Source organism: Athene cunicularia, assembly GCF_003259725.1.
Source record: "Athene cunicularia isolate RWA chromosome 15 unlocalized genomic scaffold, athCun1 chr15_part1, whole genome shotgun sequence".
Classification (NCBI taxonomy): Eukaryota; Metazoa; Chordata; class Aves; order Strigiformes; family Strigidae; genus Athene; species Athene cunicularia.
The window spans coordinates 5,570,607-5,594,439 of NW_020799121.1; the positions used below are offsets into that span (position 1 = coordinate 5,570,607).

Here is a 23,833-nt window from a genome sequence, read left to right on the forward strand (position 1 = left end):
AAAATTTGGTAGAGAGCAATTCCATTTCTCTACTGAAATAAAGCATCCAATGGAATAAGACATCTAATTCCAGTACTTGTGCTCTTCTATGTACTGAATATCAAGTTGATACTGGGCCAGAATAAAAAGCGCATCTTTAACTGGGGAAAAGAAAAACATTATTTGCTTATCTTCAAATAACTACTCCTTAAATTATCTAGAGACCTGAAACATTGAGGCCAGAGTAAATAATAACCTAAAAGAAGACAAGCCAGCCAAAGGGCCATCACAGATAGCAGTTTATCATTATTCTTTTCTTTGTTACGGTTTAACAGGTAGTACAAATTTGGATGATGGCCACAAAAGCAAAGCACAGTTCCAATTTTAAGCTACACACATAACAGCAGCAGTAACACCTAGTTAAAATTCTCAGTCATAATGCAGCGTATTTCAGTGCTTCTGTATGCCAGAACAAACATTTAAATGAGAATATACAAGCTGATATTATCTATTAAATTGGGCATACTCTTTTCCTCTGTAGATCCCAGGGTGTCTCTGCTGGGCATCAGTGTATCAGCACAGGTAGTAGAAATCCTCTTCTCTGTGTAAGTCTTTTTCAGGCTGTCTTGAGAACTGGCAGGCTCATTAAACATATCCTGTGTGGAACTGGAGTCAGACAGCACCGCTGCAGTGCTATCCTGACTCCTCTCTGCAAAAGAGATAAAGCAGGAATGCACCGTTTCATACCATCAAGCTCTTACTTGCATCTTGGTAACAGCATCATGAAACTGCATCCACTTTGCAAACCTCTTCAAGTGCAATACAGGATCCTTAACAACCACCAATTCTGTTGTCTAAAAGGTATTTATTTTCTTTTAAGTTGTCTACTTCAACTTATCATTTTCATCTCACCTCTTTGTGCTAAGAAATTAAAACCCCAGTCTTCTTTCACAAGGTATTATTTAACCCTAATGTTATAGAGCTCCCTGCCCCACCCCATTTCTTCCTAGAATACAATCCTGGAATTTCATTCAAAAGCAATGATGCTCAACTTTCGAAAGCAGTTAGGCTGGGGATGCAATATTTCAGCTAGTATGGTCCCATAAAATTTCCCAGCTTAACTGTCCCATTTACCTTGAAAAGCACCCAGTATAATTTGGAGTCCGACACAAGCAAAGTTCAATTCACAAGAGAAAACCATGAACAACAACACTGTTAAAAATTGCTTGTGAAGGACAGAAAAATCAGTACCATTAGAGGGCAAAGACTTACAGGAGTGATCACTGATGCCATCTATCCTGCAGGTGTTAGATGCTGTTCACCAAATGTTCTGAAAGGTGATTTGATACGGCAAATATACAATCCACCAAAGAACTAGGTCTAAGACAGACAGGAAAACTCTTGGATTTCAAGGCAGTATATAGAAAATAGAAGTGACTTTGCCTTGACAGGGTGGAGCAGTTTACGTTGGCTGCTGACTACATTACAGTCACAACTAAGTTGTTAATCTGCTGATAGCTGTTACAGCACAGGAAAAGTTGTATGGGATCATGATTTTATCATGGGGGATAAGATTCACACCTCAGGACAAACATGCAAGTGAAAACCTTGCACCCTTGTCTGAAACCTCCCTGATATAACCCAAGTTCTTCTACATCAAGGGTTATCAGAGGCAACCCTGCATGATTAAAAAATGCAGCGCAGTATCTTCAACAGAAAGATGTATGCATATCCCCGCTGAGATGGGAAATCGGCATTTTTCTGTAATATTGTGCCAACATAATTCAGTGTCCAACACAAAATTCCAATACAGGCAACTCTCTCTAAATCTGTAGCCTAAGAGACTAATTTCCAGTTTCTGCTTAAGATACAGGAATAGTTTAACCAAGAGGCATATTACAGCCATTGTCTAGGTAGTTCCACTGCATTCTTATTCATTAATTTTCTTGATAAGATCAAGAAAGAAAATTATAAAAGCAAAACCCCTTGCTTTGAGATGAGCTGATAATTTAATTAAATTTCTTCTGTTCCTTCTGAATTGCACTTGTTCAGGAGAGAGCTAAAGGCCTCCTATGAATTTATTTTATCAAGATAAATCCCTCTGCAAACCTTCAGCTTGCAGATCAGGTTCTGCTTATTAAGATTCCAACAAATTTAAACCAAATTTGATGCACTCTGTAGGCTTTTCACTACAGCACAAAGAAAATCTTCCTTTTCAAAATCTTCCTTTTCAGTGAACAGATCTTAATAAAACTGTATCTTGAAAAAGAATGGGGGAACTGTATTTGCTTCCTAATTGGAAGTTATATAGCTGGTTAATGATGACAAGTTTTATACAGAAAGAATATAATTATAAAGAATGGAAAGAGAAGGACTCTGAAGAGAGGTCAGTCAAGCTTTAAATGACTCATTTATAAGGCTTTAATAACCTTCTGTGGTACAAATGGATACTATTGAACTCCCAGTTGGCATCAGGAAAAACATTTACAAGTACCTCCCTTGATTTCTTTTTTTTTAAAGTAAGTTTCTGCATCTGTGGCAAAGAGGCTGAATTACTCATCTAGGGAAGAAAAAAAAAAAAAAAAAGGCAAAATTCCAAATGTTGCCATCAGCCTGGAGGTCAGTTCTAATGTGTGGGTTATGATAGATGAAGCATTAGAATGTAAATCAAGAACTGCTAGACCAATATGTGAGAGTGATATGAGATCACCAGGAAACTATACTAAGCATGCAAAGATAGACAGTGATTTGGGATGTTAAATTCCAAATGTATATATGACAGGGAAGCTTTTCCCTGTGGGGAACAAGTCTAGATACCTCCTTATGATTAGCCAGCTATTTTCATTCGATATTTCTTCTAAAGTGAGTGTAGGTCTAGGTATGTATGTTCATTCTCCTTTCCTTTCAATCCGTTAACTATATATAAAAAAATCTTAATGATACTAACATTGGGCTTCTTAATCACCGAGAAATGGAGAAAAACTACTATTGAGACAACTTCCTATTATTTTAGATACTTCTTGAGTGCAGTAGATAGATGCTTTCAAATTAAGCAGGCTGATAAAAAACACTGGAGTATTTCAGAAATTACCAGCAGCCACCAGTTATTAGTGTTAATTTCTCAGAAGTCACAGAGGATGAGTAAAGTTCCAGGGAATGGTAAACAAAGTGTAGTACCTGTCTTTACAAAGGATAAAAGGTCAAAGCTATTAGCCAGCTGGCCTTCATCTTCCACAGAATTATTTGAGCATAAATAAATTAATCTATCTATAAGCACCTAAAAGCTAACAAGATCGGTAGTAGAAAACGTGTGTGTATCCCAGCACATATATTCACATGTGCCTGTGAAGAATTAGTGATTTGAACCAGAAATGGCCAAAATGTCATGCTATTGTGAAAGTAATTCATCAAACCATCACGCATGAATGTATAATCAGTAACTTCACAGAAAAAAATACATAAGAGTCTTCCTGTTCTACTGAGCTCTAATGAAAATTAAGCTTAATTATGGTGTCTGTATTTGGGACCCACATTTTAAAAAATACACTGAATAACTAGAATGAATTCAGAGAAGAGGAGAAAAAATGATGAGAGATTAATGAGATGGCATATAAGAAAAACACTGGGAGAATTGGACTTATTTATCACCAAAAAGATGAGGGAGAATTTCCAAATACATACAATTAAACAAAATAAAAATACAATAATTGGTCTTCATATACACTAAGTACAGAGAAAGAGGCAATAGGTCTTAATTGCAGCAAGAAAATTGCCTTTTTCTTTCCCCCCTAATCCCTAGTTTGACTGTTACATACAGATAAAAAATTGAATTGAGAACCTACAGAATTGCTCAAGGTTTTCAAGGACAGGTAGACAAGGTTACCCAAGATGTACCTTAATATAATTAAAAAGCTCCGTCAATACCTAAATGCTGCAGTATATAATGCAGAACTCACAGCAACTGCACCAAGTCACATCCTACCTCTGCTTCTTAAAAAAAATATTTTTCACACATGGAAGTACTATGCTCTTCTAGCCCAACACACAAATATATCATATATATATACTGGACACACATACAGCATGTATTTTTACATTCACTGTGTTATAAAGCTTCTACTTCATCTGTTGACTGTAGTTGAGACAGTCATTAGTGTTACTCAACCTACATGCTGAAGACCACTGCAGTCTGCGAGACATGAGAATTAATTCCAAATTCCCAACTGTTATTGATACCTATCTTCTTCATAGATGCAAATCCTAGGAGAACATCAGTGCTTTTTAATAATTTCTGCTACAATTAAAGACAATTTAATGCAACTCAGTGTAATTTAAAAGCATTAAAAAATTACTGGTTTTAATATTTTGTTTACCTAAGGTATTTAGTTCCCCTATCTGGCAATAGCAATAAGGCAAGCTTTTCTAAAGAGCTAAAATGATCCCTCAGCTATAAGGGATAAATGATAAATCAAGGACTAAATATTCTTTTGAGGTCCCTTTCTGTAAGGTTTCCTATTATTTCAAAAGCTAAGATAAAAATACAACTGGGTATTAATGTCCCAAAATTATTATCTGTAGTGGAAATTAAGAGAATAGGAAAAAAGGTCTCTAAATTGTGCATAAGTAACTGCAATAAAATTCCTATTAAAAACATGTCCTGATACCAGATCCTTTCTTTGGTATTACTATATTTTGTTCATTATTACTAGATTTTGTTGTATCAATCCTAAGTTTTAAGATGATTTCAAAAACCTGATGAGCTGAAATCTCTATTTGATGTAAAGTTAACTATTCCACATTTACATCTAAAGATTAAGGAAACAGTACTTGGGAGTCGGGTTTTTTGTGGGTTGTTTGGGGTTATTTTTAACTCACTCCTCATAGCGTACTCGACTTGTGACATTTCAGGGATTTCTGTCAGACTGTAACACCTACTCTGTCAACAGGTGAAAAACAGCAGCTCTGGACACAAGATGAAGAGGGGTCAAAAGGAAGAATCTTATTAATATTGTTATTGGAAAGACGTCACTGGGAAGAAGGAACTTGTATGTTCATCTGCACTGCCAAGACCTTTGCTGTATCACAGTGAGATCCTGTCAGTCGCTTGGATAATTAAGTAACTATCATTACCGAAACACATCTGTCTTGGATATTAGGAAAATATCTGTAGTCCATTTGACTTAATTCTATGCTTAAGAGCATTTTAAGATTAATCATATCCTGAATGAAACAGAGGTTGACTTCAAAAATCCCTATTCCACACTATTCCTCTATACCAGAAAAAGCCATTAGCATGTCATTGTCACTGCTCCATTAACATTCAGGCACAACACCTGCATGCTTACCAATTAACAGGAAAAAGCTGCGTTAAACTTTGGGGAATCTAAATGATTATTTAATTTTAAAACACATCAGGAAAAAAAGCATCAGCCATTACGCTGTGCGAGCATTCTCCCATATGCACCATAAGCCTCGTGGACCATATGCCTAAACAAGCCTTGTTACCTCAACTGTGTCCACTCACAGTGCTGAAGGGGAAGAGAAGAGACAGTGATGTGTTAAAAGCCTAAGTGACCTGAACTAGCAGACATACAATCCTCATGACAGAGCTCTTACTGCTAAGTAAGAGGTACTGGGTAACATCTCTTATGGTACAAGCTTACATAATTTATTCTCGGGGGAGCTAAAATACAGCTTCATGGTGCCAATATGAATGAGGTATTCCACCTTTGTCAATTAATTACTATGCAGCTCAGTAATCGCGTTGTCTGCCTTCCATCCTTTGAAACTTTTTGGAAATTAAAAAGGAGCAGGGAGAAGACCTCTGAAATATCTGCATGCGAGGGTAACTATCAGGCTCAGAAAGCCAACAGGGTATAACTCACTTTTTCTGAATAGTATCTTTTTCTGTCTTAAATATCTGAAGAAAATGTATGCCCAGTTATTACAAGAAGGTATCTGAAATGTGATTGTCAGCTACAAGTCAAAAATCAGAAATGAGTGTCACAGAGAGCTTTTCTAAAGAGCTATATACATTTTCTAAGTTAATTTACAGTAAAGAAAAACCCTGCTGCATAGTTCAGACCTTATGAATAACTATGTATTACTAAAAAAAATAATCTTGTCTCATGCAATAAAGGTGGATTGTTCACAGGCTGTGGAGGTACAGACTCTCTCTTTGTCCTGCCTCCCTGGCACCGTACCTCCACTCTTCTCTTTATTACTTGTATGTATGAGCATTTTTCTTTATTGGTCTGTACTCAGAAACACAATGTATCACAGAATTCTCATTCTTGAAACAGATCCCACCCATAACAGAAGACAACATTCAGCTTTGTATCAAAAAGCACTTGCACATTATTAAAAACAAAAGAATTGCAGATATTTGCATGGGAGCAGATTAATTTCTTGAGGACAGCACGTCCTCTGAATGCTTAAAGGGAGTTCTCTTATAACATGAGTCAAAGATGAGAGTCTGTTTTGTCTGGCTGCACCAATGTGTTTCAGTAACTTGTGGTCCTGTATTGCTGTTGTTCTGCCGTCAAATGCAGAGCAACAGAGTATCTCATCAATGTTCCATTTATTTAGTCAAATCCTTTTCACATAATCTCACACTAATTGTCAGTGTGATACTTTTACTAATCAGAGAGAGGTTAAATTAGGGAAAGGTAAAAATGGAGCATACTGCAATAAACTGGATCTGATTCATTATTCATGTAGCCTAGTATGCAGTCCCCATGAACATCCAGTACTGTGTGCCAGAAAAGGATATGCACTGCAGACCAAAAGATTTCTTTTTGAACTGCTGGAGAGAGAGAGTTCTGAAGGGTAAGATTTTAATGTTCCAAAATGCCATGTGGACATTCTTTTTATGCACAGAAACATCCACGTCATCTTAGAAGCTTATTTATTTGACATGAGTGACAACCTGGTGCAAAAAAGTTTCTCAGAGATCACCTTTGTCTCATCAGGATGTTGAGAAACCCCCGTTTACAAAAAACTGTGCATCTTCGTAACATTTGCAGAATTACAGACCAACAAACTATGAAGCGAGACTTCTCCCACAGCATGAAGCAAGTAGCCTTTCCCAGTGAGTTTATCATGCAGGTTTTGCCAATTATTAAAAGCAAGCCGTGACAGGTAAAAGCAGGAAGAGAATGCCTGGGGAACAGAGATTTGTATAAAGGTTAGAGGCAGCACGGGCAATATTGGTTGCAAAAGCAATCAGGCAAAGACAAACACAAAAAAGGACGGTTATGTCTAACTACACACAACATACTACATGACATGGATGAAGACTTAAAACAATATGACATTTTAACACTGCAATAGCAATGGATACTGAATAAGTCATCTGCATATCACCACAATAATACGGAATTGAGTATCAACACAACAAAGGCATATTACAGCAAAAAAGACCTCACAATAATCTCCCAGCCCACTTTTTGGGAAACAGCTTTCTCATTCAGATTTTTTTTAAAAAATTTTTACCGCTTTCTGAACTAACTGTAATGCTTAGCACAAAATTTAGGTAAATTTAAACTGTTTGAAGTCTGTACTGCAATTGGTCTTTACTGACATCCAGCCTGCGTAAAGGAAGACAGTGAACATGTCTGTTTTGGTATAGAACACTGGCCATTTAGCTGTGTAAATATGGTGACATCCCAGGTAATGATAGCCTTGGTCCCTGTTGAGTTCCTGTTTTTTCTTGTTTGGTAGTTTCCTCTTGGAAAATAAGAAGAGTCTAAACCTCAGGCTTCTACTATCAAATGCAAGTTTTCATCATTTTTAGAGGGTTATAAAAGCAACAGGCAGGGGTGATGACAGAAAAGACAGGATTAACAGAAGGAAGGAAAAGATGCTGCTGAATGGAAGGACAAGAGAAAAGAAAGGAAGTTATCTATTTTACACACATGACAGCAGCTAGTCAGCCAGCAAATAACAGCTGCCACTCAGCAATACTTCTGTCTCCTTAAAGGAGATATATGCTAACAGCTGCCATGAGGAAAAAGAAGTTTAGTTACTTTACAAGCTGTATTTACTGGTTCCTTTCTCCTATTTCCATTAAATATATGACTTAAAACTAAAACTAATACCACTGCATTCAATGGATATAAAACTCTTAAGTGATAACAACTTTAACAGTGATTTCTGCGTATCCTGGTCGTTTTTTTCCACCAGCAAAACATGCTGGAGAGCTACATAAGTATAATGACACATTTAAATGTTATGTATCTGAACCAAGTCTGCCCTCACAACTTCACCATCTACAGATGAATGCTTGAAGATCAGAGTCCCAATATTTTAAAGAAGTCTGGCTATACAGTAATTCTCTTCTGCTTGCAATGAGATAATTTGCTGCACTAGAAGGCATGTCTTGTTTAAAAAAACCCAAAACACAAAAGAAACCCAAACAAACAAAAACCCTCACAATAACATAAAATTAAAACAACAGAGCTCAGAAGGAAGAGTTCATATAGTCCATTCCTTTTTCTGTCAGGATAAATTACCTCTCCATCATTCCTGGCAGATGGCTGTATCACCACTTTTTAAAGACTTCTGGTGCTGAAATTCTGCAATGTTATAATATTCCCAGGAATGTATTATAGTGTTTCACTTTTTTTCCTTTTGCTAAACAGTATTTCCTAATACTACTATAACATTATTTTCTAATGTCCAGACTGAAAATGCAATTTAAGTCTAACATAATCTATTCTATCTCCCAGAGACATGGAAATGCTGATTTTTTGCCTCTAACTCTTTGTACAGCCTTCAACGCTATTTAGGTTACACTGCTGTCATGTCTCCCCGTAGTCCTCTCCTCTGTAGACAAACCATCACAATTCCTTCTCTCTCCTCACAGCTCATGTTTCTTGATGCACAGCACACAAAAATGGTCAAAAGAGGTCTCCCAGGTCAGCAATGACAGGAATCCCAACAAGCATGTTTGCGTGTGATAACATATGAAGAGAACTTCATAGGTAAGACTCTCTATAATGCTCTTACTTTATATCATATATGATCAACAATATCAATACAAGAGCAAGAGTAAATAAGAGTATTGTCAGGCCTCAGAAAGAATAAATATCTAGGCTGAATTTAGGTCAAATTATTCATTCTGTGAACAATATAGTTTTGTCTATTGTCAGAATGGTAAAAAAATAATCTAAAGAGCAGTCAAATGATGGGTATTTTCTTCCTATTTTTAGGAATGGCATGACAGAAATGCAGGCACCAGTTTTCTTCACTGATGTGATTACGTGTAAGATGTCAAGAGCATTTTACTTCAAGAGTATATATTTTAATACAAGTAAAATGCAAATGCATGCAGAGGAGCACAGTATATGTAATAATATAAAAGTGGAAGACTTCTGAGCATTGCTCAGCCTGTTAGCTCTCCTCCCATCTGTAACAGCCTGAAGACAAATATTTCATTTTCCTGGGGCTCTTCAATATACTGTATCCAGAGTTTAGTTGTGCCAGCAACTTACAGAACATTATGAGTGATGCAGTACTTTGCAATTCTACTTGTCATGGTTACACACAGCCTTCCTGAAGATCACCCTAACTGTGCTTCTTTCAGCAGCTGACATTTTGAATTGCTTTGACAGCAGCAAAGCTCAGTCCTAGCTAGGCTAAGCTAACAGACCCAAGAACTGCTACTTCAGCCCTGGCAGAGGTAGACGTTCCTTAGCTTGCACCTTCGGGCTTTGCTACACAGCCAACTTCAACTCTGCTCCCATCAGGCAATTAACATGCCACAGTCCATAGTATCTTACTTTGAGTGAATGTACTACCAACACATATTGGAATATTTATTTAACTTATGTATCTCCTGGGAACATTTCAACAGTCTTCAGGACCTAAGCAGATGTAGTCCTAGGCAGAACTGCTTCTCATAGGGAATATTATTTAGGAAATACTTAAATATTTTCTTCCTTTTGTATTTGCTGTGTGATCACTACATAACCCATTCACACTAACACACTACATATGATATCAAAACAGTCTAATGAATTACTCCCAATTGAAATGTAAGCATGAATACAATAACATTTCTCTGTTCAATTTAGTGAAAGAGATGAAGGATCTTCTGTCAGTTTCACCAAGAATAATTTGTTGGGGAAAAGGAATAAATTTAGCTTGCAGAGTTTTCAGGCATAAGAATATTTGTTTTAAAATCATGTCAACAAAGTTACTTACAAATTAATAATAGGAAGCAGCCCACCCTTCAGAAATAAATTCATATCAAGCACAGCATTTCTGTGGGGCTTGCCATATTCTACCAACACTAAGCTATACATTGCAGACATTTTACTCCTCCTTGAGTGCTGATACTCATAGATCCAGATGGATAAACAAATGGCCAGAAGAGTAGAGTCAGAATAGAATTCCTAGCCAAATGATAATGTCAGATTACTTAAATAGTAACTTGATCTCTACTATATATGTATGTTGAAAAATCTTCAGTAACCCTGTGATACCACCCTATGTCCTACATTTATAAGCCAATTATTTATTGTATCACTTTATAATCTAGAGATGAGCTTCTAACCAGTCATTGTAAATGATAAAGAAAAATTAAAGATGAAGTCTACTGGACTGTCATGCAAATCACTTCGTGCTGATACACATTATATTCAAAATAGTTGCCACCTGCCTCCTTCAAAAAAAGATAATACTGTTTCATTTTGCCTTTTTAACAATTTGTCTTGTTTCAGCCACAGTTCAAATTTTCACCTGGTCATTTCACACAGGAACTGAAACAGGTGTGCAGTCTTCTAACGACTGAACTCACATGTTTTCTAATAAGCTCAGACAGACATTTAGCTCAGGAGAAAAAAAAATTTTAAAATCACTGAAAATTCAGTCAGCTACATACTCCTCCTATTAACATTCCTGTTTTGACTAAGTGACAGGTGCCAATGGTGGCAGGTGACAACTTTGAATTTTTTATTTAAAGCTCTGACTGTACATTGATTCTATTTAAAGCACTGAATTTATAAAGGTAATGAGCTTCAATATTGCCCGTGTTACCACAGACCCATCACCCTCCTTGAAATGAGCAGTTTGATCATTCCTGGTCAAACCCCCCATGATTAGAGCACCTCCCTGTGCTGCCAGTATTGAGAACAGGGACTGTACCGTCCGGCGTTGCCTGCTGACGGGGTTTTTTACATTTGACGTAATCGTGGTCAACTGGAGTGGCTGTGTAAGGTGGGGATGTCAGACCTGGACCAGAGGATGAGGGGAGGGAAGTCCCAGGGCCCGGCACTGTTCCAGCTGAAGAGTGAGAGTCTTCATCAATCATGCAAGCTTTTTCCCTGGGAGGGACAAGGAAAAAAAATAAAGCATTAATATACTAGGGACATATACAAAGAACAAAAGGAGACTACATGTTCTTACAACATTTCCAATATGGTAACCAAATCTTAATAACAAATTCTAACTGATGGATTTTTAGTACAGGTTATATTCCTCCCTTGTCACTGACCAACAGTAAAACACTCTTTATTTTGTAGTTGTTAATAAGACTAATTACAAGGGCTAATAATTCTTATCCTTTAAAATAAAGGCCATTAACTATTTGTTAATAGTTCATTAAAAAATTAATTTTATTCATAAATAAAACCAGTGGCTTCAAAATGGATTACAAGATCAAAATTTTTCTAATTTATTCCCTTCCCATCTACCCCAAGCCAATTACTGAGAAGATTTCAAGAGTAGCGTATAATCTTACTTGAAAACTGCAAGCATTAGAAATAATTCTAATCACTTTGTTTTATATTTTATTCAGCTTCCTTTCAATAGTTTATTATACTGTAGTGTGTAAGTATGCTTTCAGAGAATACTCCTGGAAATCAGCACTCACTTTTCTGCAACTTTTGGGGTGTTCTTCTCCTCACCCCTGGCAAATGGTCCCTCAGAAGCTTCTTTCATGAAACTAACTAGGATCTCTGCATCTACTCCAGAGTCTGGTTTCCCCACAAGTTTCAAAATAGAAGCATGAAGTCGAAAGTATACCTAGAAAACACCAAAGTCCATTTGGTCAGTAGAGAATTCATAGCTCTGCAACCTATTACAAATAGTCTCTTCTCTATAGAAACTGCAGGAGTTAGTAAAAGACAGTCTTCCGTTACCTAAACATACCTGAATAGGCCTTTTCCTGCCTTTGAAAGTTGTTTGTAATTAAACATTTGAACACTGTAAAAATTTTATAACGGCAACCTATGGAATACAACAATGAAAGCAGACCTGGTCTCCTTGGAAGCAAGTCACTACTAGATCCACTATTTTTACCAGCCAACACAGTGAAAGGAAAGGTGTTATGACTACTACTCCAACTCAGGCATCAATTTATGCTTTCATAGCTGTGAGACGTTTGTGAAACCTATTTGTATTTGATTTTAATAAAAACTGACTAATGAACTGTGCACAGCAAGATCCAGAAGTGGAACTTCTGCCTGTCTGTCCAATACTGAGACTGTATACATGAACTGTCTTTAAAACAAAAACAGCCTGAATAACAGGCGCCATTTTGTTCTCCAAGTTAGTCTTGTAAACATTCCCGGATGCAGAGTACCATGTGCATATGCCTAATAATATGAACTAACAATAACAATAACTGGTATTCCACTATCTGGTAGAGAACAAGGGTTTTAAGCCTACATATCTTTCTTTTACCTCCAATGCTTCCATGGCAAGTTCTGGTGGATTATGGTAGTGAATCTTCTTTGGATATCGAGCAGCCTCCTCATGCAAGTAATGCCCTGCCTGTTTATAATGAAGCAGATAGACAACAGGAGGCTGTTTCTGCTTCTCTGCAATCTTTCCCAGCATGTAGTGAATAAGCCACTCCTCTTCATCGCCATCTCCCTCACAACGAGATGCTGACGTAAAACACAATTTGGCTGTCTCCAACATACTGTCTCGACGCTCTTCCACCTGTGATCGAATGAAGTGTTGAGAATACATGAATTCACTGTGGCTGGGATGAAAAATTCTAAATATACACTCCTGCATATAAAAGTGCATAAACAAGGTACATCATTTAAAACCTTTTCAACCTAAAAGACATAGAACTTATACAAGTGATCAAATACATCCTGATGACCCACAGGTTTTTGTTCATTGCAGTAACTGCTGACACAGATAACCAGAACAAAACAGTAAGACAGAAGTGTAAGAATATGCGTGTAAATATAAACCTGAAAAATAACAAACCAATATACATGTCTACAAAAATTTTACTGCTTTCAGAGCTGTAATTATCTTAACTCTTAAAAAAATAAATTACTTGGTTTGTTCTGCAACTGAAGTCTGACAGAGCCATTATGGACCACTATCATTTGTGAAGAAATGTGTTTCATCTTGCTTGCAATGCATCTAATTTTGAGCTGAATATGGCAAGAACACTCTTTCCCATCCCTTCAAAGAAATTAAAACCACCAACATAAATTAAAGCTAACTGCCAATAAAAATCATATTAAAAACTAGGTCAAAAGATGTATTAATGTAATTTTCTCTCTTTGAAAAAGAAGTTTATAAATTTAAACTGTTGGGCTGTAACAGTATCCTAAGCACTTGTTGCACTTCAAGAACTATAACATAGTCTTCCCTTTCCTAAATATTTTCTAAGAAGAGAATAATAAAGTTTTTCTATGAGAAACACATTTCTGAAGACATATATCTCTGGAAGGCAGATTATATTGTTCCAATTTATCTTTTACTATAATAGAGCTTTTCATAGTAAATTATGCATTCTTAATAGATTCACTTGAAAAAAGGAAGATTCAAGTAGTCCTAAATAAACATTCTGATTTAATCCACAATTTAAGATGGCTGCCCTGTACTGTACCTGATAAAATGAAATAACACCAGTATTATCCCTGGAATTCTTCAGCAAGTCCCTCACAGCCAAACGGTTGCAAGACAGCAAGACCAAACTTTTGATAGATCAAAGGCATAAAATAGAATACCTTCATTTCCTGAGTAGTTAGTTTTGGAGCTCTTGGATGTAATAACCCTCAGCAAGAGAACTCTATTGTTAGTTGTCATTTCAAACATACAATTTAATAAACCATTTTTCTCCCTTAATCTGCATGCTTACATCGCCTCTCTTCTTAGAGGGTCAAATGCTGTGTAAGAGTCTACAGAAAGTGCAATATTAATACAGTTATACAGGCAGCTCAGATGCAAGACCCATCAGCTTGCTGTAAATACACCCCCCTGGAAACAAAGGATGTTCCCAATGCCATTCTCTATAGTTCAAACACCAAAAGTTTCTACAAATTACAACAGATACTCAGGAGCAGCACTTCTTTTTTTCATTTTGTTTCCAGTTCTGGACCACCTAACTATTCTGACTTACAAATATTAAAGCAGAAATAAGAGTTTATTGGTCCAAAAAGACAAACAAAACATTTCCCCTAGCAACTCCTTGGTGTCAGAGAGTATTTAGAATTCCTCATTTTGGCTTGGCAATGGACTTCATAATATCTGTAACTTTTTCATCCTCATCACATATAAAGAGCTAATGAATTTATAACAGCTTATTCTATGAAAATTCTATCAATCTCCTAATTTTGATCTTTTGTTTAACTAAATAACCCAAAAACATAGAAAAAGGGATGGATGTCTTTAGATACAAGAGATGACACATGGACACAGATATCAGAGTTGTTTCTGATCTTTTCACTATTTAAATATGTATACATTTCACCTTTTCCTGGAAACATTGTATGACATTTACAGAAAGGAAAGGTAAATATAATTCCCCTTTCCAGAAGGTTACAGTAATTTTGTGTCACCTTTGAAAGATAATTCAAAGATCAGGCTCAAACTAATTTTACAAGAAAAAAGAAGAATAAACCCCTCTAAATGCTGCCTGACACCAGCAGCTTATATGAATGAATATTAGAATTTCCAATTTTACTAAGTAAACACACAGTCTAATATGTGGTATAATGCATGTAAATATTTAATTTAAAAAGTTACTATGTTAGAATACATCATTTAAAATATTTAATATTTCCTACTGCTCTCAGATCCCACCTGATGCACAACTTCAGGGGGGAGTTCTGACTTCCACTGTTTAAGCTGTCGGGATGCAAAAGAATGTAGGGCATAGGAAATGGTGCCGTATTCGATCCACAAGGAGAGATTTGAGCTGTCAATCTCTAGGGCTCGCTTGAAGCAGTTCAGGACGGGAGTAGAGTGCTTCCAGATTGGGCCATCACTTTTCAATTCATTCGAGTTCAACTTGTCCTGAATACGACTTGCTCGAGCCAAAGCCATGCCAGCCCATGAATCAAACCTATGCAAGCAAAAAGATAACACATGAACAACCTCCCCCCTACACATGACACTGAATACCATAGACAAGATTCATTTTGTTCTATCTGCAACCTTCTCCTCCTTTCATGATATGCTCTTTCAAAACAGATTTCTGCATCTTCTCCTCCCCTTACAGGGGAACAGAGGCCACATAGGCTAAATCATACTGATTTTATTACAAATGGTTTCCTAATAAAGCACTGCCCCCAGTAACTGTCACACATGAAAAACAGATGAAACAACACTGTTTATTTGCCATGCAAAAATAGCATATCTATACTTCCAATGGCAGCACTACCACTGATTTCTCAGTAACCACACTGTCCTGTTCAAACACTGTCACCTTTTACTTCTGCAGGTCAGCAGATAACCACTATGACACTTTGTATTGTTGGACTGAACTGTGAATGATCATCATCATCATCATTTTTCAACATAAAGAAATCACAAAATCCAAAATGCATTCAGTAGGAAAATTCTGATGAACAACAGATTGCTTATTGCAGGGACTATTCGAGATCTAGTCCTGTGATTATTAGATCATTGACAATACAATCTGAATAGTAGTTTCCATATTCCACAATCACACATTAATATCTCGGGTCAGCAGCTCTGGAATTTTTCAATTTTACCATAATTCTAACATCAAAGGAATAATCATAATGTTCTCAGAATTTTGCTTGTAATTTCTTGCTGATATCAACTGAAAACCCATTTCTGGGTCAAGTGACCTCAACAGTCAGATTCCTGAGGGGAATGGAAGAGGAATTGTAATACAGACATTTGAAGAAGTAACATCTCATATGCTATGAGCTCATGTGCTACCACATAAAGCATCTTCTGAGCAAAAGTTCACATATTAAAGTAAAAATGCATTCCACTCATTTATTTATGAATTTAGGTTTTAAAGTAACAATACTACAGAAAAATGTGGGGTGAGGTGATAATTTATTAGGCTTCAAACAAAAGTTTTAGCAATCTGCAAATCACAGCTCCCAGACTAGAAGATTCAATAGCATTAAACTACAGCTATTTCCTCTGTAGATTTCACATGTAAAATTGCTCTGTGCCTTCACCTTCCCTTTTGTCTCTTACGTGACTGGATTTAGAAATAATTTTCTTGTCTCAAATCTATCAAATGAGGGTTTTTGTCATTGACCCCGATCTACCAACTTCAAGGAGAATTAAAATGATAGCTAACATCTAATATGCAAACCCTATATTTAATCAGTAAATTTTAAGATTATTTAATGTCATTTTAGAAGACTTATTTAAAACATGCTTTATTTTTGGATGAGAGCTTACTCTTGGTGACATTTCTGTAAATTGCAAATTATCAAGAAACAAGGTGGTTTAGCTTAAATATCACTTAAATACGTTACTTGACCTTGTATTCTCTGAGTAGTTCTCTAGTAGCAAGATCAATACTTTAAGAAAGAAATCAGACTAAACAGCTAATCCATTAAAGAATGCTATTTGTGCTATAGCTATGCTATGAAACAGTGACATTTTTCACTTCTTGTCATGTATGAAAATGCCAAAACAAATTACAAAAGGTGCAAAAGAGTAATATTGATTCAGTCTTTGCCCTTCCCAGTAATTCTTGATTTTAACTTAGCTTCCCCCCTCCCCTTTCATTTTTTGGTTTTAATTTCAAAACAATCAAATATTTAATGCTAGGTTTTGGTTTTTGTTTTGTCTGTTGGATTGTTTTAAAGATGCTCTTAATTATACAATCAACCCACCACAATGGACTGCAGGTGAGCTTTGTGTTTGGGTTTTTTTTAACTCCTAAAACCAAAATAAATATATTTTGTTGTCTGCTTTTTAGTACTGAAAGAAGTGAGTAGAATGAATGATGTGCAGCAGGATTCAATAATACTGACCTGTTTGGACAAATACAAATGTCGTGCATGTAAAATTTAATAGCCTTAGACTGTTCTTTATTCTTGAAATGATAGTCTGCCAGAAGATAGTACAACTCAGTCACCACTGGTGGAGAATAGTCTGCACCATCCGGAAGAGATGGTGCCTGATAACAAACAAACAAACAAAAAAGTATAGTTTACATTTTTAAAAAATTTCATATTAAATGAACTGCATGCTTGCTTCTTCCTTGTAGTGAAAGTAGCCTTGTCATCAAAGAATATGAAGGTATTGAAGACAGTGACAGTATTCCACAGATATGCAAAGCATTTACAAACACTAATGAACACCTCTTACTGATCATATTAATCCATATTAATCAATATTACATCCTGCCATTTCAAGACTAAAAGCTTCAGTAGTGTCATTTTTATTTCATTTAAATGCAATTACATGAGGAAATCCACCATTGTGGAATAAATCATTCCCCTAACTATCTCAAAGTCAACATAAAAATAACAGTAATAACTTTTATTCCTTTCAATTTATTTTCGTTATAAGCAATTAATTATACCTTGCTGCATGTTCCTTCAATATAGGCAGATACAGTATCTAGGCTCAGCATAGGCTTGTCTGTCCGAGGAACAATCGTAGCAGTCTTCTTCAAAAGGTTGGCCAAATCAGCAGACACAGTACTGGTTTTGTAACTATCAAATTCTGGAAGAGTTTTAGGCTTAAAATACTCAAACATGAACAAAGCATCTTCCCATGTTAAATCAACCTGAAGAGAGAAGTAGATGAGAGGGGAAAAAAATTATCTCAAATTCCAAAATTCAAAAGTCTACTAACAATGAATTTCTATAGCTTTTCTAGTTCATAAGAATATACATATTACTCTAGCAGGAAACAATCCCCTCAAGAACAGAACAACTAAAAGCACCAATAATTAATGCTGCTCACAAATGCAGCATACTGCTCACTGATGTAAAAGACTAAGGTACTGGGCTTATAACTCAGCGTATGTCACTGAAAAATAAAGCCATTCTACTTGCTTAGAAGAGCTGGTCAGAAGAGTTGTTTACAAGCAAGAATCAGTTCCAAGCATCCTGGGTGACACTGAAGACACTGAGATCATGGGTAAGATATGGAGGAGAAAAGCTCTACACCTTCAGTTTCAAATTCAAGAAAGAATAATAAATCAAATGGGAATCAGACAAAATTCTTAAGACTCAAAAATCTTCAAACTCTCTACAGAAAGGTACCTTAGAATTTATTCCTCATTTACCCTTCACTTTTCCTTCTTGAAAAAAAAAAAAAAATTAGTTCTCTTCTACTTCTCTTCTACTAGACTGAATTTTTCCCCTTTCATTGTTCATCTTATTCCTTTACTAAAAACAATTTGTCAAAGATTTCAGTAAGAACTTTCTCATCCAGAATTGCCCAAATGTAACAGACTTTTCCTTTTGTGGGTAGAGGGTAATCTTATACTTCCCTTTTCCCTAGTTATCCCCATTTACTCATCATCTTAATTTTCTAAAAGATAAGTTTCAGAGACAGAATTCACAAATATTCAATGAGTGATAACAGAACAGTATTTGTGTATTTTAAAAGGTCTGTTCAAAGGAGCCAGACAATTGTTTTGCTTGTATGAAACTGTGTTTCATTTATAATTCTATGATAACTTGCATTTGATAAACTAAAAAATTATCTGAGGCTTTTGAACAAAATCGGCAATGTTTCAAAGCAGAGGATTATTGACCTGCTTTTTCTGTCCCTTCCTTAATACTACAACTGTTTTCCCAAGGCACTCTGTAGTTGTTCTCCCAAACTCAACTGAATTTCACACATTTCTCATAAACAGCTACCAGATATTTACCATCATAGATTTCAAAATAAGCTACATTATCATTTACTTGCATAATTTTTAATAGTGACATTTTTCACTTTCATAAACTGCAAGGCTGGCTGTTAAGTTTTCTTCTCTCAAGCTGACTTTTTTTCTTTCTAATTTTCCTCAAACTCGAACTTCTTTCTCTGTTGAAAACAGGAAAGTCATGGCTCAATAAAATAAATTTGTCAATAGTCGTAAAATGACAGACTACTGTGACAAGACTATACAAGCATTTCATTTCAAATATTTAACCCTCTATACTCACACAGGATTCCATATTTTTAAATTAGTTTATTTTCTCCAATATGTCAAATACATAAATTTTAAAATGAAATAAAAATAACCTTTCTCCAAAATATATTAAGGTGCATTAAAAACAAACAAGGATGTATCTTTCAACACTTCAGGATATTCCACTGACATTAAATAATACATCTCTTACCTGCTGTACTGAATGTTCTTCTAGGTACCTTGCTTTGCTTTTTTTGCTAGGGAAACCATATAAACAATAAAAACACTGTTCCAAGGCTGTTTCCAGCTCTTCTTTGTATGGATGAGTATCTTCAGAAGTGGATGCTACAAGTTCTTTCTGTAGTACCTGAACCTACAACACCACAAATACCAATAAAAGTAATCCACAAGCTAACTGTCTGAAAGCAGATGATGAAAACAACATTAAGAAACTACACATATTTTTCCCCAACTACAACCACATATTAACCATATTTCTGTAATCATCTCACACAAGCAATTTCAATGGCAGCGTAACTGCAATAAAGTGCTTTTATTATTTTTCCTGTGTTAATTCATGAACTCATGTCTTTAATCAATGAGATATCAGCTTAATGTGTCAGACTTAAGATCATTCAAAGTTTTCCACTACACACCAAGTTGCTTCTGTGAATATAAACACTACAGTTTGTCAACCCCTGAATAAGGAAAAGGCACAGAAGAATTTCTGCCCTAATTCACAAACATCAATTTCCTCTGCATAGAAAAAGGGTGAAGAAGAGGACTTTGCAGAAAAAGAAGGGAAGGGTAATGAAAATCTGGCTAGAAGGGATATAGAATTGCACAGTATGAATAGTACTATACAGATGGCTACACACCAAAGTAAGTGGCTGGACTGATCCCAAATGACTAAACACTGTAGCAAGTTGCTATCTTTAACTTCAATATTACAAGAAAAGGTGCCCATCAGTAGCTCATTTTGGAAGATGCTATTACTCTAAAACATTCATTAAAGAAAACTGCAACTGAATGCCAAAAGACAAAAGGTAATTCTTGGAAAATTTTCACTAAGCTTCCTTAAAAAGCAAACCAAAAAAGAACACATTTCAGGAAGATATTTCAAAGTCAATAAAAATATGTTCACCAAGAATAATCTGTGTAGTGGGGTTTTGGATCTTTACTTCAAAACCAAAACAAAACCCACACTTAATCACTGAAGTTTAAGACTCAATTCCACCATGTTCCACTACGAAATGTAAATTAAAAAATGAAATATTTAAGTAGAAATTACATTCATAAAACCTTACACATCCCACAGCAATATGTCATGTGTGTGTCCTCAGCATCAGAGTGCACCTGTTATATCTAAAGAAAATTCATTTGAGGTGGTAGAAGAGAAATGCTTCTACGGTCATTTGGGAGACAGAAGGGTACCAAAAAATACCAAGTTCTCCACTGTGATTTCCCTCTAAAGTTTTAGTAAGCTGTATACTACCCGTAGAGTTCTATTAACTTATAAATAATTTCCTTTAACATTTTTCCTGTGATAGAAACCACCAACGTTCATGTATTCATTTTAGTAACATCTGACTGCTTCAAACTAGCCACACCCATTCCTCAACACACTGGTTAACTTAGAGGTTTCCTCAACTGAAATTGTGCAGTCATAAATTGAAAATGTAAAACATTCAGCTATTTGCAATTTGTATAAAAGCTCACTACTCCTACAGTACTTCAGCTGCCTGTTTATCACTATTTATCATTTTTCAACATCTAGGATTGTAAACTCATTTATGCATTTGATGCATGCTACAAGAAGCTTCTCATCATGACTGGCTTTCTTCACATAACGAACATTGCACATCATCATAATGCAAAATTCTGTCATTCTAAATGTAAGATGAACGTTTGTGAGTGCTAGGATTAACTATAGATGTTAATTCTCTTTTGTTTAAGACATCTGTGCTAGGAACAAGGTACCATTTATTAACAGCCAAAACCCTGAGAAATAAGAGTAAAGACAATTCTCAGAAGGCACTTTAATGAAATTTTGAGTCACAGCCATCTTCTTTGAGTCACAGCAGGCACCTTATTTCTACTACTTTTCTGTAAGAATTTGTGAACAACATTTGAACTTTACAAAAAGTGTAGATAAATAAGTTGAAAAGGAGATATAAACATCACAGGATACTGTAACAAAAGTATGATATTCCTACTGCTAGTATGTGATTGGTATAAAAATCACATCTAACACCAGTACCAGAATTCTCACTTGAACAGTGTTCAAAACAACCCCTTGTGTTCTGATTCAGCTTTTCAATTCTTGGCAGTAACCCAGAACTGTTCTTAATAATTCAGACTTTGACCACACCTTTGTTTAACATTCCTGAAGCTGCCTTTCTCTTCAAGTAATTCATTCCATTTTATCTTTGTCTTTCCTTACCCTTCCAACCAAGACCTTCTCGTCTCTGAAAACTAAATTATTGTGATCAATAATACCATATTATATTTTAGTTTAAGTGGGTGATTCTGCAACTGACAACTGAAGATTTTGTTCAAAGTACCTGATGACATTTGCAAAGATCTAGCTGTAAATACATTCAGAGCTCTCAATTATCTGTAGCTTATGCAGGTTCACAGGGTATACTATCAGACTCCCCAGGCTGTGGATCCAGGCACACTATACAGACACAATTTAGATTCATGACTCCGGAGCACTGCATCTGAGAGCAAGCTCGAGTCTGGAAACAGGTTATCTATTTTCATGAAGCACAGTGCCTGAGCTAATAAGCCCTCTGGTCCCAAGGCAGATCCATGCAGAGGCAACTCAGGTGTATCAGCATTATGCTCCTAATACCAGGGAGACCGAGGACAGTAGGATGCAGAGATAATCTAATAGTTCCACACTGAATCAGCCTCAGTTCAAACACTGTTCATTAGCTCCAGCCCTACCAGGGTGAGCTGACTCCTGCAGAACCCCTCAGGCTCTCTGTGCCATCCTTCCCAGCTGTCTAAATTACTGTCCTAGACACACTGCTGCTCTAATGCAGAGGTAGATGGGCTCTGGCACTGAGCTGTGGCTAATAAGCTCCAGGGAGTGCTGAGAAGGGAAATTAAGAGACTCCTGAGTAGCTCTATGCAGAACTAATCATGATTTTCTCTTGGCTGAAGGTAATAAACCTCGGTGAAGTCAAGCTGAATCTGTAAAGTGCCACTGAAATATCCCTGTAGAGCACAGCCCAATGAGTATTATCTGGGTTTTGCCAACAGCCTGGATATCCCTGACTGTCAGTACTCTGCACAGCGAAAAGCTGACCACACTTCGATTTCTAAGCTAAGGATAAATGAGGAAACAGCAATATACATAGAAATATTCTCCTTCAACCACAGGATATTTCTTTTCTGGTGTAACAACTAGACCTCAAGGAATAATCATAAAAAGGTCAACAATGAATGGGTAACTCCTTTCATTTAATAATGCTACAGCATTACTGCCCAGACACCCATTTCTGAAGCATATTAAATCTTCTCACACACTCATCTGAACAACCGAGCAAAGGAGAGCCCTCAGATGCAGGGAAGGGAAGGACTGAAGTAAATCTTCATTCTCATCATCTTTGTTCAACTCATGAACTCTATATGTATATTTAAAGTTACATTTAGTTAATAACATGAAAACAACATAATTACTATTTTTTTTCAGTCTGGGGTATAAAATCAAGGCAGGTATAATCAAACAAGTCAAATTTATCAACAGCAGTACGGCTAAGTATATCACAGCTTCAGGACCAAATCTGGGTAACACCACACGGTCTGGGAGCAATCAATAGCATTGCAGATACATAAGTGAGGACAGATGAGGGCCTGCAAATCTTTACTTCTGTGATTGGGAAAAAACAAATAACCAAGTTTAATTGCAAATTTCAAAACTGAATTTTCCTAGCTGACATTTAAATATGCCTTTTTTTCACGTGTTTAATAGTATTTACCTACATTGAAAATATACAACCTTTACGTCACACTTGATAAATTCAGTTCTGCGAAGTGATCAACTTATTTAGAATCACTGAGACAAGATCAATGTGGAATCCCACCAGGTTATTTTACTAGCAGTTTTAAAGAAGTAACACTACAGTTTTTCTGAGCTTGTGAATGATGTACAGCACTATCAGACCACTTGGTTATTCCTACTTCTCTTTCAAATCCTAGAAACAACATAAAATATTGGTGCAAGAAGCAAAACAGAAGAGAAAAATCAGAAGAAAACAATTATTCCTTTCAGCTAGGTAAGTCCACAGAAATTGTTCTATGAATTGTGACAGGAAACAAGCTGTTTTCAGATTTATTTTCAATTTTATATCAAACACTCAAGAGTTCATTTCTATTACTCGCCAGATTTTAGAAACCTGACTTCCACAGAACATAACTTTTTTATTCTAATACTTAGGTATGCTGTCATTCTTCTTACATTCATTATGCTTAACTTTTCTTTAATATGAGTTCTCACAATTAAGATTTTTGAGTATC

General features: G+C 36.0%; 1 protein-coding gene across 5 annotated transcripts in view; it reads right to left on the reverse strand.

The window, feature by feature from the left end:
* The window catches only part of CABIN1 (calcineurin binding protein 1), a 117,299-nt gene that overhangs the window by 72,029 nt on the left and 21,437 nt on the right, over positions 1–23,833 (reverse strand). For 3 of the 5 annotated variants that reach the window (XM_026859579.1, XM_026859580.1, XM_026859581.1), the window contains exons 20-27: positions 19,518–19,679; positions 17,759–17,965; positions 17,205–17,350; positions 15,037–15,298; positions 12,667–12,927; positions 11,855–12,006; positions 11,128–11,306; positions 506–688 (exon numbers count right to left, since the gene is read on the reverse strand). In XM_026859579.1, the coding sequence (XP_026715380.1) occupies positions 506–688; positions 11,128–11,306; positions 11,855–12,006; positions 12,667–12,927; positions 15,037–15,298; positions 17,205–17,350; positions 17,759–17,965; positions 19,518–19,679 (1,552 nt within the window). The remainder of the gene's footprint in view (positions 1–505; positions 689–11,127; positions 11,307–11,854; positions 12,007–12,666; positions 12,928–15,036; positions 15,299–17,204; positions 17,351–17,758; positions 17,966–19,517; positions 19,680–23,833) is intronic. The other 2 variants (XM_026859583.1, XM_026859582.1) reach the window with 1 other exon arrangement.